The 18,047-nt window shown below is 45.4% G+C and overlaps 1 protein-coding gene across 1 annotated transcript in view; it reads right to left on the reverse strand.

The window, feature by feature from the left end:
* The window catches only part of SYNRG (synergin gamma), an 84,988-nt gene that overhangs the window by 31,007 nt on the left and 35,934 nt on the right, over positions 1-18,047 (reverse strand). The window contains exon 15 of the mRNA XM_056865279.1: positions 2,940-3,527. Within this exon, the coding sequence (XP_056721257.1) occupies positions 2,940-3,527 (588 nt within the window). The remainder of the gene's footprint in view (positions 1-2,939; positions 3,528-18,047) is intronic.

Consider the following 18,047-nt stretch of genomic DNA (forward strand, 5'->3'; position numbering starts at 1 on the left):
CTTGTCAGATCTCAGAAGCTAAGCAGGGAAAGCCCTGATTAGTATTTGGATGGAATACCAGGGTTGCTGTGCAGAGGAAAGCACTGTGCAGAGGAAAGCACTTCCAGAAGGTGGACAGGGAAACAAGGGGTCTGCTATCTCAGATTTGATTCTCACCAACAGGGAAGAATGTCAATATTACAAGGCTGTCAGATTAGTTTGACAGGTGCAGGTTAGATCAGATGGATCTAGTAATGATGCAATCAGCCTGGAAAGTCCCTGGAGAGCTAGAGAGAGCTGGCCTGATCCGGTTATGGCCAGGTGGCTGATGCAATGCATTAGCAAGTCAGAATGACTAAGCATCAGCTGTGATTGGTGGCTGCATCCACCAGGTATATATAATGGAGTGGAACTGAAGCTCTGTGTGGGATGCTATGAGCGGAGAGTGTGTAAGAAGTATCTGTATTATATCTTTGCACTGTGAAATAAACTACACTTTTCTAAGTAGCAGAGGACTTTCTGATGGTGTTATCCTGGACAGACTGCCAATCCGCTGGCTTCTGCGTCAAAGAACTGGTCGATGAGGTTAAAGTAGTAGGCACCCTGGGTAGTGGTGACCACGTACTCTTGGAATTTACAATCTTGGGGAAATGAAAACCTGTATGTAGTCAGACATATAGGTTTGACTTTAAAAGAGCAAATTTTAACAAACTTAACTTTATGCTAGGTAGAATCCCATGGTCGGAAATACTTAAGGAGAAGGGAGTTCAAGAAGGGTGGGCGTTTCTTAAAAATTAAATACTGAAGGCGCAATCCCAAACCATTCCTATGAGAAAGAAAAATGGGAGGAGCCTAAAGAGGCCAGGGTGGCTCCATAAACAGCTTTTTAAAGAGTTGAGAAATAAAAAAGACTCATTTAGGAAGTGGAAGGAGGGCCTTATAACCAAAGAGGAATATAAGCAAATAACTAGTGCTTGTAGGGAGAGTGTTAGGAAAGCTAAAGCTCAGTATGAACTCAGGCTAGCGAGAGATGCTAAACGCAACAAAAAAGGGTTCTTTTCCTATGTACAGAGTAGGAGTAAGAACAAGGACAAGATAAGCCCATTGCGTGCACCGGAAAGTGAAATTGTAACGGGAGATGAAGAGAGGGCAGAACTCCTCAATTCCTACTTTTCCTCAGTCTTTTCTCATGAGGGAAGTGGTGCGCAACATGGCATAAACAGAACATGTGATGAGGGAAGGGATTTGCAGCCTAGAATTGGCGGGATAGTGCACAAATACCTGGTTTCTTTAAATGAAATAAAATCCTCTGGGCCAGATGAATTGCACCCAAAGTACTCAAAGAACTTGCAGATGTAATTTCGGAACCTCTGTCCATTATTTTTGACAAGTCTTGGCAAACAGTTGAGGTGCCAGAAGATTGGAGGCGGGCAAATGTTGTCCCCATCTTCAAGAAGGGGAAAAAGGAGGATCCGGGTACGGTAACTACCAACCCATCAGCTTGACTTCTATATCAGGAAAAGTGTTCGAACAAATCATCAAACAGTCAGCCCTTGAGCATTTAGAAAGGATGGATCTGATCACTAAGAGCCAGCACGGGTTTCTCAAGAATAAGTCATGTCAGACTAATCTTATCTCTTTTTTTGAGAAAGTTACTACCTTGCTGGATCAGGGGAATTATGTAGACATAGTTTATCTAGATTTCAGTAAGTCTTTTGATAAGGTTCCACATAGCATTCTAGTTGACAAATTGGGAAAATGTGGTTTAGATCCTATTATTGTTAGGTGGATCTGCAACTGGTTGACAGATCGTACCCAAAGAGTACTAGTTAATGATTCCTCAGGGATCTGTGCTGGGCCCTGTGTTCGTCAACATCTTTATAAATGATTTGGATGAAGGAATAGAGGGGATGCTTATTAAATTTGCAGATGATACTAAATTCGGAGGGGTAGCAAATACGTTAGAAGACAGAGCCAAGATGCAGGATGATCTTGACAGGCTGGAGAAGTGGGCTAGAACTTCAACAAAAATGCACTTCAACAAAGACAAATGTAAAGTTCTGCATTTAGGTAGGAAAAATCAAATGCATAATTATAGGATGGGGGAGACTTGTCTGAGCAGTAGTGTGTGTGAAAAGGATCTTGGGGTCTTAGTAGACCAAACACTGAACATGAGTCAGCAGTGTGATGAGGTAGCTAAAAAGGCAAATGCAGTCTTGGGCTGCATCAACAGAAGTATAGTGTCCAGATCACGTGAAGTGATGGTATTGCTTTACTCTGCTCTGGTTAGACCTCAACTAGAGTACTGTGTTCAGTTTTGGGCACCACAATTTTAAAAAGATGTAGACAAGCTGGAACGTGTTCAGAGGAGGGCAACAAAGATGGTGAGGGGTCTGGAGACCAAGTCCTATGAGGAATGGTTGAAGGAGCTGGGTATGTTTAGCCTGAAGAGGAGAAGACTGAGAGGGGATATGATAACCATGTTCAAATACTTGAGGGGCTGTCATATTGAGGATGGTGCCGAGTTGTTTTCTGTTGCCCAAGAAGGTCGGACCAGAACCAACGGGTTGAAATTAAATCAAAAGAGTTTCCGTCTAGACATTAGGAAGAATTTTCTAACAGTCAGAATGGTTCCTCAGTGGAATAGGCTTCCTCGGGAGGTGGTAAACTCTCCTTCCCTGGAGGTTTTTAAGCAGAGGCTAGATGGCCATCTGTCAGCAATGCTGATCCTATGACCTTAGGCAGATGATGAGAGGGAGGGCATCTTGGCCATCTTCTGGGCATGGAGTAGGGGTCAGTGGGGGTGTGGGGGGGAGGTAGTTGTGAATTTCCTGCATTGTGCAGGGGGGTGGACTAGATGACCCTCGTGGTCCCTTCCAAACCTGTGATTCTTTGATTACATCTCAACGGGCTCAGCTCTAGCATACAAATAGGACCAACTGATGACCCAGGTTGCTTACCTTGCACAGAGAGGTCAAAGGTTGCAAGCTCACTCTTGATCATTTCTTCGCTAGATTTCATTTTTCCTTGGGAAGTGGCCAGTAAGAAGTCAAACTTGCTGATCTTGGGTTTCTCGCTCTGAAACTCTCCGAAGTCATCTGTGCCTTCTTTAGTTACTCCCAAGGAAGCACCGCTGGCACCTGCCTCTTGGATCGCAGCTGGAGCTTCGGGTACCTCTGCCAAAGGTCTTGCAAATTCCCCAAAGTCTTCCACGTCATCGTCGCTCTGGTCTGTAGACTGAGGAGCAGAACCTTTGAAGTTCGCAAAGGGTGAAAACGTCACGTCCTGGAGAGCATCCTCGCTAGTGAAAGTCGTTACTTTAGAAACAGTGGTCATGGTGATATTTTCTGAGCTGCCGAACAAGGTCTCTTTCTTCTGAAAGACAGATGTAGCTGAGGAGGAACCACTTCCTGGGGGAAGTGGGAAGGAGGAGAACTTCCTGCTCTGGTAGGTGTCTTCCTTATCGGACCAGTCATAGCTTGGAAAGCTACTCAGAGCAGAACCGTGGCTATAGCTTCCAAAGATGGCACCTTTCAAGTCATCAAGATCTGCAAACAAAAACCAAACAGTTGAAGGAGTGGATGCCAACAGACAAACACACAAGTCCAGTCCAGAGAATGAAAGCACATACATTCCTCACAAGCATTAGAACATATATGGAGGCTACGTGCCTTGGAGTGGGTTTGCCTATTATTCTGTGGTCCCAGCTAAGAATCAGCATAGCATAGCACTAAGGAGACAAGCAGGCAGAGCAAACCGTATTCTACGCCCTTATCAGAGCTGTGTGTAATCTATACTGAAAAGCAGGATTCTGCAGCCTGCGTAAGTTATTTGCTCCACCTTTTGCATCACTTATTCTGAACTTTGGCTGCTTTACATAAATTCTTCTGGATTATCTAAGATATGGCAGGAGCCCTGCAAAACATTATTCAAGCCTCCTCTCTGGCTTCTGAGATTTCAGCAGGAATCTACCCTACATACTTTCAGGGCTTCAGGTGTATCTTTACTGCCATGATGACTACATGCTTGCATCTAATTTTAAAAAAAGGTGATGTTCCCGGGAGGTTGAACTCTGCACCCCATATGGGTTTTGTGTGTGTGTGTGTGTGTGTGTGTGTGTAGGGGGTTTCCCTGTGCTTCTACAGAATTACAGCATAGACATAATTGGGGTCATGCTGGTTAAGAGAGCCAGCGTGGTGTAGTGGTTAAGAGCGGTGGTTTGGAATGGTGGACTCTAATCTGGAGAACCGCCCACTCTTCCACATGAGCGGCGAAGGCTAATCTGGTGAACTGGGTTGGTTTTCCCACTCCTGCACATGAAGCCAGCTGGGTGACCTTGGACTAGTCACAGCTCTCTTAGGGCTGTCTCAGCCCCACCTACCTCACAGGGTGTTTGTTGTGGGGAGGGGAAGGGAAGGTGATTGTAATCCAGTTTGAATCTTCCTTAAGTGGTAGAGAAAGTCAGCATATAAAAACCAACTCTTCTTCTTGGTCTTCCTCTTGTTCACCCTGGAGTCTGGCTGACTGCGGCAAATGCGTTGCCAAGCTGATCATCCATGAGATGACAGCAACTCACTCCAAAGCAGCCGACTGCTTAAAACTGCAACCAGCCATGGATAGCAGCTCCTTAGAAATGTCTATGCAATGACAGCCCGTTGAATTGTTTAGATGAAAAGTGGATGCTCGTTTAAGGGTTTGGGCCTAAATGACAAATACACAAGCTGCCTCCAGTCCTGTTTCAGGCCCCTTCCCTGAATTTTTACCTTTAATTTTTTTAAAGACAATCTCTAGCTGTTCATTTTCAGAGATAAAAGGAAAACCAGCTGGAATTCTCCTACCCGGAAAGATGGAAAGCTGCTTCCCGCTGTCGGAGACAACGAGTGCAGTGGGACGGAGATGACTGACAGGTGCCCGGTGCTCCTATTTTATGAAAAGGTCAGCTTCTCTCAGAGTTTCTGACTGAGGCCAAAGAGTGATGACTATGGACTATGCATGCATGTGGTGCTTTCACCCAAGAAGGCCCTGCAGAAATCCCGCCCCCCATACACATCAAACATATAACAAAATCATTGATACTCACCTGGTTGTTATGTGGCTTATGCCGGTGCAAAAGAGTTTGCTTCTTGTGAAGACCACCAAGTGGTGGTGAGAAGAGTGCAGAAACTGGAGTTCTGATAGGCTATATTGTTTTCTCATTTCTCTCTTTTTTGTAATGTTTAAATTCAGATGCAAAACAATAGCCGAGGGACATTTTTTTTTTTTTTAAATGGTAAAAGCATCAGGGCTCGGCAGCCGCCCTTCTGCATGCTTGGCATTTGCTTTCCAGGCATTAACAGCTGTCGATTCGAATTAAAATCTCAGCTGCTGCTCACGTCTGTTTATGAAGAATTTATTGGCTATGCTTAGTGGGGGAACTGGGATCACAGTCAACTGTCTAACCCACTGCAAGTACCTTTCCTGACTGTGGGCTCACTGCAGGACCATGTTTGCAACAACATGTATATGCCAACGATTCAGTGCTGGAGGAGCCAGATTTTATGTGGGATTTCAAAGGTGTGATCTGATCTTTTTTTTTTTGCTTTCAAGTTGCAGCTGACTTATGGTGAGGTTTTCAAGGCAAGAGACAATTAGAGATGGTTTGCCATTGCCTGCCTCTGCATAGCAACCCTGGATTTCCTTGGTGGTCTCCCATCCAAATACTGACCAGGGCCAACCCTACTTAGCTTCTGAGATCTGACGAGATCAGGCTAGCCTGGGCTATCCAGGTCACAGCAGATCTTCCTTACGGTTGGGTATTTCAAGCACAAACAAGATGCCGTACGTGGACCCCTGGTGGGCCTGGAGCTGAGGCACGTACTTGCAATGGGCAGGCACGTCCTCCCTCTCACACCCTCTCCTTGCCATGCCCTTAACTGAGGCCCGGTTCACACATGCAAGAAAGTCGAGCCAGAATGGACGGCACCATCTCAGACTGCAGGTGGTGGATGCCAACACAGAATGAATGCTCTTCTGAGGAAAAAGCATTCCACGCACACAGGAAATCAATACAGCCAGGAGAAAGGTTCAACCCCGACTTTTTTCTTGCTGTGCTGGTAGGGTGATAAAACACAAGGGTGCATTCCAAACACGCGACTCTGCACCAGCCGTCTGAAATAGAATCATAGAATCATAGAGTTGGAAGGGACAGCCAGGGTCATCTAGTCCAACCTCCTACACAATGCAGGAAATTCACAATTACCTCCCCTCTCCACACCCCCAGTTTCCCCTACTCCATGCCCAGAAGATGGCCAAGATGCCCTCCCTCTCATCATCTGCTAAAGGTCATAGAATCAGCATTGCTGACAGATGGCCATCTAGCCTCTGCTTAAAAACCTCCAGGGAAGGAGAGCTTACCACCTCCCGAGGAAGCCTATTCCACTGAGGAACCATTCTGACTGTTAGAAAATTCTTCCTAATGTCTAGATGGAAACTCTTTTGATTTAATTTCAACCCGTTGGTTCTGGTCCGACCTTCTGGGTCAACAGAAAACAACTCGGCACCATCCTATATGACAGCCCTTCAAGTACTTGAAGATGGTTATCACAACCCCTCTCAGTCTTTTCCTCTTCAGGCTAAACATACCCAGCTTCTTCAACCTTTCCTCATAGGACTTGGTCTCCAGACTCTGCTCTGGTTAAACCTCACCAGAGTACTGTGTTCAGTTTTAGGCACCGCAATTTAAGAAAGATGTAGACAAGCTGGAACGTGTCCAGAGGAGGGCAACAAAGATGGTGAGGAGTCTGGAGACCAAGTCCTATGAGAAATGGTTGAAGGAGCTGGGTATGTTCAGCCTGAAGAGGAGAAGACTGAGAGGGGATATGATAACCATGTTCAAGTACTTGAAGGGCTGTCATATAGAGGAGGGGGCCGAGTTGTTTTCTGTTGCCCCAGAAGGCCAGACCAGAACCAACGTGTTCAAATGAAATCAAGAGTTTTCGGTCTAGACATTATGAAGAATTTTCTAACAGAGCGGTTCCTCAGTGGAACAGGCTTCCTTGGTAGGTGGTAAGCTCTCCTTTCCTGGAGGGTTTTAAGCAGAGGCTACATGGTCATCTGTCAGCAATGCTGATTCTGTGACCTTAGGCAGAATATGAGAGGGAGGGCATCTTGGCCATCTTCTGGGCCTGGAGTAGGGGTCACTGGGGTGGGGGGGGAGGTAGTTGTGAATTTCCTGCATTGTGCAGGGGGTTGGACTAAATAGCCCTGGACTAAATAGCCAACTCTATGATTCTATTCTATTATTCTAACCCAAACATACATCCCGTTACAAATCATAACTGTGTCGTGCGACCCTTAGAAGCTACACTGGAAAAATGTTTCTCAAGGAGTCTTGTTGAAGTCTTTCAGAGCAAATCTGGCAAGGGCTGCAGCTGACGAGCCGCTGTGATGGAAACAAGAACACATCTGACCAATGCCTGGAAGACCTGGGTTCAAGTCTCCGCCCAGCCATAAAGCTTGGGATGGTTTCAGGGAAGTCGCTTCTCTTCACAAACTGTCACTCCCCCCCCCCCCCACATGGAAGGATTCCCACGGGGGGAGGGAATTAAACACAACTCCTTCCCACCATTCTTTCCTGATTATTATTTTGCTGCTGACACTAAAACCCACCAGGCTGTGCTGGCTTTAGCTATTGCCGAAGGCACCCACAAAACATGTATGGTGCCTCTAGGTATGCTCTATGCCCCAGCACCGAGCCAATGGTTCTGACAACCAGGCCTTTTCCCATTTAGATAATTTCAGACGAGCAGCCTTGTTAGTCTGTAGCAGCACAGCAAAACAGGAGTCCAGCAACACCTTAAAGAGTAAATAATAATAAAAGGTTGTTGGTCTTTAAATGTATTTATTTGCCTCATTTATACCCTGCCTTTCTCTCCGATCAGAACCCAATGTGGCTTACTCCCTTCCCCTATATTTTAAGGGGTTGCTGTACTTTTCTTCCCTGTTTAGATCAACAGAGCCAACATCCCCCCCTCAACCAACCATAATTACCTTCTGTTTGAACTCATACTTTATCTCAGGAGTTATGGGCAGTCATCATTTCCCCCTCCTCATTTTACCTTTACAGCAACCCTTTGAAGAGGGGTTAGGTGGAGAAAGAGAGAGAGGGGAAAAAACACAGCCCAACGTCAACTAGGGATATTGTCGAAGGCTTTCACGGTCAGAGTTCATTGGTTCTTGTAGGTTATCCGGGCTGTGTAACCGTGGTCTTGGAATTTTCTTTCCTGACGTTTCGCCAGCAACTGTGGCAGGCATCTTCAGAGTAGTAACACTGAAGGACAGTGTCTCTCAGTGTCAAGGGTGTAGAAAGAGTAATATATAGTCAGAAAGGGGTTGGGTTTGAGCTGAGTATTGTCCTGCAAAAGTATTGTCCTGTAAGTATCAAGATAATGTGCTAATGAGGGTATGGTATGTTAATATGGAACCATTGTATCCTGAAGTGATCTGTTAATGTGTGTAATCCAAAACTAATCTGTATGGCTATTGTTGAATGTTGTCTTTGTCTGGAGGTGTTTCAGGGCAGGAAACACCTCCAGACAAAGACAACATTCAACAATAGCCATACAGATTAGTTTTGGATTACACACATTAACAGATCACTTCAGGATACAATGGTTCCATATTAACATACCATACCCTCATTAGCACATTATCTTGATACTTACAGGACAATACTTTTGCAGGACAATACTCAGCTCAAACCCAACCCCTTTCTGACTATATATTACTCTTCCTACACCCTTGACACTGAGAGACACTGTCCTTCAGTGTTACTACTCTGAAGATGCCTGCCACAGTTGCTGGCGAAACGTCAGGAAAGAAAATTCCAAGACCACGGTTACACAGCCCGGATAACCTACAAGAACCAGTCAACTAGGGAACTTCACAGAAGAACGGGGATTTGAGTGTCCCTGGTCCTGACACACTGATCACAATTAAATGCCATTACAATCATTCTTCGTACTAATAATATGACTGTAGGGGACATGAAAAGTTCTTGGAGACCAACACTCAGCCGGGTCCCAGGAACTACTTCCTCTCAGCCGCATGGCAAACCACAAGGGAAAGGTAAAAGTTCTGGTGCGTTTGATGGGTAATAAAATGAATGATGCTCGTCTGGCAAACATAGAAGAATTTTGACAGGGGGAGAAATACAGCTGAAAGGCCAGGCCTAAAAATCTGACACTCTTCATTTCAGTAGACTACAATATTGCAGAGTACAACTCTGCCCACCACGGATTATTAAACTGTGCCTCACTACTGCGGTCAGGACTCAGGTTTAACGAGCTGAATTGCAGCGGAATACAATTGCTGTCAAGGGAACTTCTGATCTGGAATTTTTTTGAGAAACATTTCCTCCTCCCACTGTATTTGCCATCTCCTCTTGCTTTTAAGCCTTGCTGATGACACACACAATACACATAACAACATCTCACTGGAAGAAGTCAGGATGTTGAACAAGAGCTGAAGAAACCTGGGTTCAAATCCCTAATCTGCCAGGCAGAGTGCTGGAATGTCAGTTTCCCTTCTCTCTCTCAGCCTAGCCTACCTCATAGGTTTGTTGTAATGATAATATGGGAGGTAGGGACTCGGTACGCCACCCCTCAGCTCCTTAGAGAAAAAGCAGGACTAATTTTAAAAATAAAAATAAAATGGTGATGCCAGAGTGTTTTTTCTTCTCCAGCCTCAGACTACGGAACCACCTCTCCCAAGAAAGCCACTGGATGAGCTGAAAGCGAATCTTGAGAATCTTTTTATTGAGATTAATTTTGGGTTGTTGGCATCAGTTAGAGCCACAATGACCACACTGGTTTTACTGTATTGTATTTTATCAGTTAGATTGGAGTCAGTGCTCCCTTCGACAGATGCAGATCCTGTATTTGACAAAGGGAACTTTGACTCTTGAAAGCTCACAGCCCCCCAAGTCTTGCTGTTCTCCAAGGTGCTCCTGGACCCTTGAATCTAGCTGTTCTGCTGCAGACCAACACAGCTACCCTCTGAAACGATATTTTATCCGTTTTTTATTATTTCTTTGATTACGACACACTGTTGTTCCCTGTCTCAGGAATATTTCATTGAAAAGCAGGTTAAAAATATCCTGCTCTAAATAAAACAATGGGACCAAAAAACCCTAAGTCTGGCCCAGAAAGAAGCTTCTCAGGTGGTGCTGTAGAATATAACCCATGTTCTTTTTTGGCCATGCGGATTGTTTATTTTGACTTATTATAACATTTTTACCCCACCTTTTCTCACAGTACAATAATAGTTAAAAACAAATATCCACTTAAAACCAGAATAAAATGACAAAACCCCAAATCACTCCACCCCCTTAAACGATGCCTGCCAGTCAACCCCCCTGGCAAACAGGCAGGCCTGGCAGGGCCTCCTGAAGATTTCCAAGGAGGGGGCCCCTCTCACCTCTTCAGGGAGCCCCTTCCGCAGAGCTGGAGCCACGATGGAAGAGGCCCTGGCTCTGGTTGATGCCAGAAGGGCCACTCTCAGTGGTGGGAGAGCTGAAAGATGGCTGCTCGATGGCCGTAGTCAGCAAACGGACATATGGAAGGAGATGGGCCTTTAAATATGTGGGTCCCAGCTCGCGAAGGGCTTTAAGGGTCAGAACCAGCACCCTGAATTGAACTCAGAAACAGACTGGCAGCCAATGTAGCTGTTTCAAAATAGGGAAAATGGCAGTACACACAGGGATGTATGATATGATTTACAGTAATGCACTCCCCACCCCAAGTTTCTAGAGCTATTGACTGTGTGAGGAGCTCGAAAACAATGCCTACTGAAATATCCGGACTGAGGGTACAGCTTCAGAGTCCTGAATATTTCTACTCCCCTTCCTGCAAGTCACAAAACAGGGATAAAATTATGCAAAGAGACCTTTTGATAGTGAGAGATTATGTGAGTGTGTTCAGTTCGGCAGCTTCTGGATTTTAGAGGTGGAGAACATCAGACAGTTATGCGTGGGGCTCTCACTCACAGAACAGAAACTGTTGAAAACGAGTTAAAGGTCTTATAACTTTGTACACATGTAGTCCAAAGACCAAAGCAGATGTTACATGAAAGGTATGAATACATGCTCTTCTGTGCTTTTCAGCAGTCCTAGGCAGGCATTCAAGACTGAAGAAAAGTTGCTGGGGAAAAGGGGGGTGTTCATCTTCCCCCCCATGCCTGTTCAATTATTTAACACCCTCCTGATCTGCAACTGCCCCTGACCTGGATGGCCTCAGGAGAGCCCGATCTCATCAGGCGATCTCATCAGATCTCAGAAGCTAAGCAGGGTTGGCCCTGGTTAGTGCTTGGAAGACAGACCACCAAGGAAGTCAAGGGTTCCCATGCAGAAGCAGGCAATGGGCAAAGCACTTCTGAACGTCTTTTCCCTTCAAAACCCTACAGGGTCACTATAAGTCAGCTGTGACTTGAACGCACTTCCTTCACCACCAAATCTGCAATTAGCACTCTCTCTATGTCTCTATGGCAGGGGTGGGGAACCTTTTTCCTCCCAAGGGCCATTTGCACATTTATAACATCATTTGGGGGCCATATCAGGTGTAGATCTCCCGGTGGGGCAGGGGAGAGGCTAGGGTTGCCAGGTCTCCGGCCACCACCTGGAGGATGGCAACCCCAGGGGAGGCCACGCAGAGAAGGCCTGGAGGGTTCCCCCGATCCTCCACCCCTCCCAGGCGGGAGGGCAGCCAGCGGTGGGCCTGAGCAAACGAGGCGCCAGGGAGGCGCAGCCCACGGTCGATCGGCAAGGGAGGGAGGAAGGAAAACAGAGAAAGAGGGAAAGGGAGAGAGGGAGAAAGAAATGGAAAGAGGGGGAGAAAGAAAAGGACGGAGGGAGACAGACAGAGGGAGAGAGAAAAGCCTTCCCCCCACACACACACACCCCCGCCGGCCCCACACGACCTGGCCCCACACTCCATGCCCTCCCTGCCCCAGAGTCCCCCTGACAAAAGCCCGATCGGCTCCTGCGCGCATGCTCTGCTGCCAGGAGCCACGAGCCTGTTTCCCCCTCGCTGCTCAACAGCCGACAGGCAGCAAGAGGGGCTTACAGGGTGCCCCGGCGTTCCTGCATGCTGCAGCTATAGGGGGCAACCTTTGAAAACAATTGAGGGAGGAAACCCCCAAATAGTTAAAGCATTTCTCAGCCCCCAGAAAGCTGCATTTTGGCACATATATAGTACATTGTACTGTGCATAACTTTCCCCTAGGAATGGGGGGGGGGGCTGCCGAACAACCCAGGAAGTGAAAATGCAACCGCAACATAGCTCTGATTACTAGTAAAGTCTGAAAATGGGACATCTTTATACCTCAACAGACAGAAAGCTGGGCAGCAATGCAGGACACAGAGAGTCAAATTGAACATGTGACAAAATATTGGGATACTGGAGTCCCGCTGCCTCTTCAGGTCTGGATTTAGGGGAGAGGAGACATTTGTCTGGGCCAGGATTTCAGTGGTGTTTTGCAGAATAATGTGACATCTGTTTCCTGGATTCTCAATTTTGGGTCTCATTTTGTAACACCACTTTTCTACCTCCTCTCTTCTGTTTGAGTGTGTGCGCGTGTCATCGATATTTCATGCACCTGATGAGGTGACCATGGCTCAAGAAAGTGTATATCCAATAAAGCCTTAATACTTTAAGGTCCCACAAAATTCTTTGCTCCTGCATAACTAGGATACTTTGTCCACCAAATGGATATCCAAACAGTATCCATGTACTAGATACACAGATCTATCACTGTGAGAGACACACAAAATACAGAGTCAGTAATGCCTAAGGTCCAACCTTAGAGCACAGAGAGTCTTGTGTTCAATCCCAGGCATCTCTGTTCAAGAGGACCTCAGGCAGTAAGGCTGAGGAAAGACGTCCATGTGAAATGGCAGAATGTCACTGCCAGCTAATGCCTGTTTCGGCCACTCAAGGCCAAACGGGTCAGCCAGCTTCAAATGAAAGAACGCCCTGCTGGTCTGCTTCAGACCCTGAACACAAATGCCTCAAGGAGGTCAAGGGCTACTACTGGGTTTGCAACCCCACAACAAACTCGCAGAAGCCGCAACACCATTTGTGAGATGCTCAGGTCCATATGTAGCTGACAAAGTGAGCTTTGACTCATGAAAGCTTATATATACCCTGGAAATTTGTACAGGTCTTCAAGGTTACTGGACTTGAATTTTGTTCCACACAGAGGTACCAGTTTCTACAAATAGCACCTCTACAGCACTTACAGGGTTAAGAGTCAGAAAGATTGCACCTGATCCTTAAAACTCCCACTTTGAGCTGGCTCTTTAGCCTGAGCACAGCCTGGGTTCTCAGACTGCCCTCCTGGCGCCCTGCTTCTGGCTCACCGCAGCCCTAACACAATAACTTCAGAAGAGAGAGACTTTTCATGGGAAAAGGGATACTATTGCTTTAAACTTTTCCATCATCACCAGACTTATTTCTGGACTCAAAAAAGAAAAAAGAAAAGAAAAATCACACATGCTTTCAAAATATGCCAAGATAAATATTTATTAACAGCACAGCAGGACTTACAGATCACAAAAGAAGATGATATACAGGAGCTCAAAGGGAGTCTTCAGACTCAAAGCATGCAAGTCAGTCTTTGCAGAAGAGAGATATCAAAGCAGATTTAAAAAGGCACATTCACACAGGAAATGTCGAGTTGAAATAAGATATGGGGGAGGGGGGAATAAGACAGGCAAAAGGGAAAAATCCCCACCCTGATTTTTGATTCCAGTTTTACAAAGAATTTTTCCAGTAACGTCAATGAAAAAGGAAAGTTCTACACACTTGCAAGTTCAGCAGACCAGGTAACCTTTTGACAGTTCTTGTAAGGGAGGGTGCACTCCTGCCGCAATGTTTGGGTCAACTGAGAAAAATCAGAAGGGAAAAGAAAGGGAGGAAACACCCCAGGACCCAAATGAATCAGCTGAGAGAAGCACGAACAAAAGGGTTAAAATTTGGCAGAAAAGCAGCAGCCTGGTTGAAAACATGGCAGCAAGTGCTTGAAGGGTTAAAAGTTTGTGTCACAGGTTAAAGGAAAACCAAGCCAAGCCATCAAAACCACAGGATTAGTATTGGCTAATTATGTCGCAAAGTTTAAAGAGACAGTATCCCCTCAAGAAGGCTCGGAAAAGAAGTCTCTCCCCTATTCCCCATCCTGCTCTGGACTGTTAAGGCAATTTGATTAAGTAGCAGCCAATTTTAGCCTCCTTCTCCCCTCTGGCCAAATATCCATACCTTCTTAGCCCTGTAACTCACCTCCTCCTATGTACTCCCATTGGCAATAAATAAAAGCTCTTTTTTAGTTGCTGCACCATTAACTGGAAGATTCAGATACAGAAAAGTCAGTCCCAAACACTCAGATTCTTGACTTAAGAACATCACTTATGAAGCCCCTCCAAAGATAACATAAAAGAAATTCCAAGGGCAGATCAGCCATTTCTCCTAAAACAAGGAATAGAAAAAGGGATACTGTCCCGTTCTAACATTTCAGTTTACATGTGAAGGGGGGGGGGGAATACCTTCTTAAAGCAGATGAACCTCAAAAAGGTTAGACACACTCTTGAACACTGATTCAGAGCTAGAAATGTTTCAAACAATTATATACATACAAATTCCACGGCATTAAAAAGTTGATTTAACAAATAAGAGTTCAGACAAGGGGGGGAAGGAATCGTTTGGGCCACAACAGATTTAACACATCCTATCCCTTAACAACATTTGGGATGGGGTATCAGCAGCAGGTTTATACACTCCCTCTACTTTTAGCAAGACTTCACTTTCCTTCCCTACTCCCCTTAACCATGATTCATCAGTATGGCTGCACCAAAGTTAACCATGGTGAACTGAATCCCAGGGCTCACTGTCAACCAAGATTGGTAACCTGTGCTGCCAACCACGACTGGTAACTAGTTTCAGACCCTAGTCAGGAGAAAACTCTGGTTTGAATTAACCATGGTTCATCAGTATGGCTCTACCAAAGTTAACCATGGTGAACTGAATCCCAGGGCTCACTGTCAACCAAGATTGGTAACCTGTGCTGCCAACCAAGATTGGTAACTGTTTTCAGCCCCTAGTCAGGAGAAAACTCTGGTTCATCAATATGGCTTCACCAAAATTAACCGTGGTGTTGTGCAATGCCCTCTAACACCTCAGCAAAACCATCAGAGCCACTGCCCTACTGACCAGAAGAGACATTAGAGCATCACCCAGGACCCTTGGGTAGAGGCACAAAAAGGGCATATCGCAGAAGTGGGGCAGTCAGGGAGCTGAAGGGGAATCAAACACTTGGCCTGGCCATTGAAAAGAGAAGCCAAGAAGCTTCAGATTGCTGCCCCTTCCACATCATGCTGCTACAAAGCAGCAGGAATGGAGTCCAAAGACTCCAGTTAACATCCTTGCAAGATGAGAAAGTAGGCAGAGAGATGCAGAGGACACAGAGGTGAGAAAACACCCACATTTGGCAGTTTGGGCTGGCCAGTGGGAGATAAGTACACCTTCCTCTGAGAGGGCTGACTCATCCAGGATTGGGGCTGCATTCTCCAAGCCCCTGCTGAGCCCTGGGGTGGGGGATGCTCCCACATGGCTAATGCCAACTATGGCTTGGCTCTTGACCTGCTTTTCAAAATAGGGCTTGAAACTGGTTAAAAATCTTGGTTAGGAGTGAACCCTGGCAGGCCCTGATTTTGGTGCAGCTGTAAGAGGTAAGAGTTCACATGTAGGAGGTAAGGGGCCAAGAGAAGAAAGGGAAACTGCTCTGCAAAGAATCCCATTAGCACACTGATCCCATAACTGTGGTTAATAAACAGGAAGCGTTAATAGCTGAACAAGCACTTTGAGGAATACTTTAGACTTGGCACATTAGAGAGTAGGTGAGGATTTTGATTCACATTTTTTTGGGGGGAACCCAGCAACAATTATACTTCAGAGATCAAAATATTTAACATTAAACACATGATGAATTTAAGCAGCCTTTAGGGCCCAGAGTGCATCTCTTGATGCACAAAATGGCAATTGGCAACCAGTGAATTGCAACGGACATACGCCAAACTCATCTCTTGGAAACAAGTTACAGAAAGATCAAAGCTACTGCCAAGAAAGAGTAGAAAAATAGTAGGAAAAAAGTGCTTTGAAAACAAAAAAGACTCCAGAAGTCAGAAGTAAAAACTTTCAAGAACACGCACTGCAGTTATCAGAAAACTGGACAGCCCATCAGGTCTTAGAACTTCATACCAAAGCATTTTAGCATAGAAAAAATGTAATTCTTCACCAAGAAGAATTATTCCTGATATTTTGCACCCTGTTAGAGTAATTCTCCACATCTAAAGCCATAAATTGAACTTTTTTTCTCCTGTTCCCACTTCAAAATATAATGGAAAATTACAATACTGCACTTTGCTTTTTCCACCCAAGATATGGTGGAAAAAACAGCTAATACAGAAATCAGAGAGGTTGTGCAGCAACAGCTCCCTGCCACAAACACCAAAGCTGCCCAATACTTTTTTAAAAGAATACTGTAGTTTCTCTATATATTTTTAAAAGGCCACAAAACATTTGATTTAATGCTTTCTCCTCTCTATGTACAAATGGGGGGGGGGGAAACGCAAACAAAAACAGGACACTTGTTAAGTTTAAGTTGCAACCAGACAGGAGATCTGGTTTGTATGCTTTGATGCCATTAATTCCACACAGGAAATTAAAAAGAGAAGAATCCCAATAACATAAAACAGGATTTCCTTGTTTTCATTTCAAGTCAGAAAAAAACTTGCTAGTACATAAACACCTACTAAGTTCTAATGCACTCCCCAGCCCAGGTGTCACCTCAGAATGGCACAACCCAAACATGTTCCATTCGCTAGACAATCCTTCTGTGGGCTAGCATGGGAGCATCTGCATGGGAAAGATCCCATGCCAGAAACCATGAGGACAAGGACAATCAAACAGATTCCACGGCTGGAAAGGAAGGACCAAGGAACTGCCCATCCACATGTGGCTCTTATTCAGGGATCCTACTAAGGGAAAGGGACTTCCCTGCCACTAGTGACTTGTGTGAATATTCTATAAGATTAATTTGGATGCTACATATCCAGACAACCAAGTCTATAATTTATGCACTCAAATTGGCATGTTCTGTAACAGGAAAAAGGCTGCACTGGTGTATATTCTGATGTTAATGAACAATATTGGGGACCTTTCCTGTGAACTGCATACTGGGATGAAAATGTACACCTGGGTGCAAACATTCTGTCCTACAAAACACACATCTGCATACAAGTGTGCACTTTTCTGAACAAAAATAGCAGCTGTTGGCTGGAGAGATCTATCTCCCTATTCTTTGCACTAACCGCAATTTGGGGCTGTGCTTCCAGAGCTGGACTCAATTGGTTTCTTTTCAGAAGACACAGCAAAGCGCTCAGGAGTCATCCACAGCTGACAATCTGTGCAATTATCATGCGGAAGCCATAACTACTCAAGATTATTGCAGTGCAAAGACAGCATACGAGGCAGAATTTCAGAAAGGGATACAGGACACTGTGTAACACAGCGTAACACTGGTTCCGGCAAACACTCAGAACTGGCGTCAACCACACACACAACCCCCTCCAGGGTTAAGCAGTTACCTCAAGGCTGACATTGACTGCAGTTAAAGTTAGCTCACATTTCAGTGGAGCCAAGATTTAGTGCCGTTTCCATGTGGATTTCTTATCCTAGTTAAACTGAAATCCTAAGTCTGCTGTTAACACCAGAGCTGAAGTATCTCTTGACCGTGGGCTAAGGCAGGAGGACGGAATCTACTCCCAAGGAGAGAACGCGCAAATCCAATCTCACAGCTGAGACACTGAGTGAGAACTACATCTGCACGGGCACTTGGATGTCCAGAGACTGTTATCAGCCACTGCAATTTCACAGATATTCCAAAAGGGATGAGCTTTCCAAGAACAGACCACACAGCCTTTCTCTGGAAAGAGGAACAACCCTCAGCACATCAGAAGCCGGCCAAAGCCAACTTGCAAGATA

Source organism: Euleptes europaea, chromosome 19, assembly GCF_029931775.1.
Source record: "Euleptes europaea isolate rEulEur1 chromosome 19, rEulEur1.hap1, whole genome shotgun sequence".
NCBI classification, from domain to species: domain Eukaryota; kingdom Metazoa; phylum Chordata; class Lepidosauria; order Squamata; family Sphaerodactylidae; genus Euleptes; species Euleptes europaea.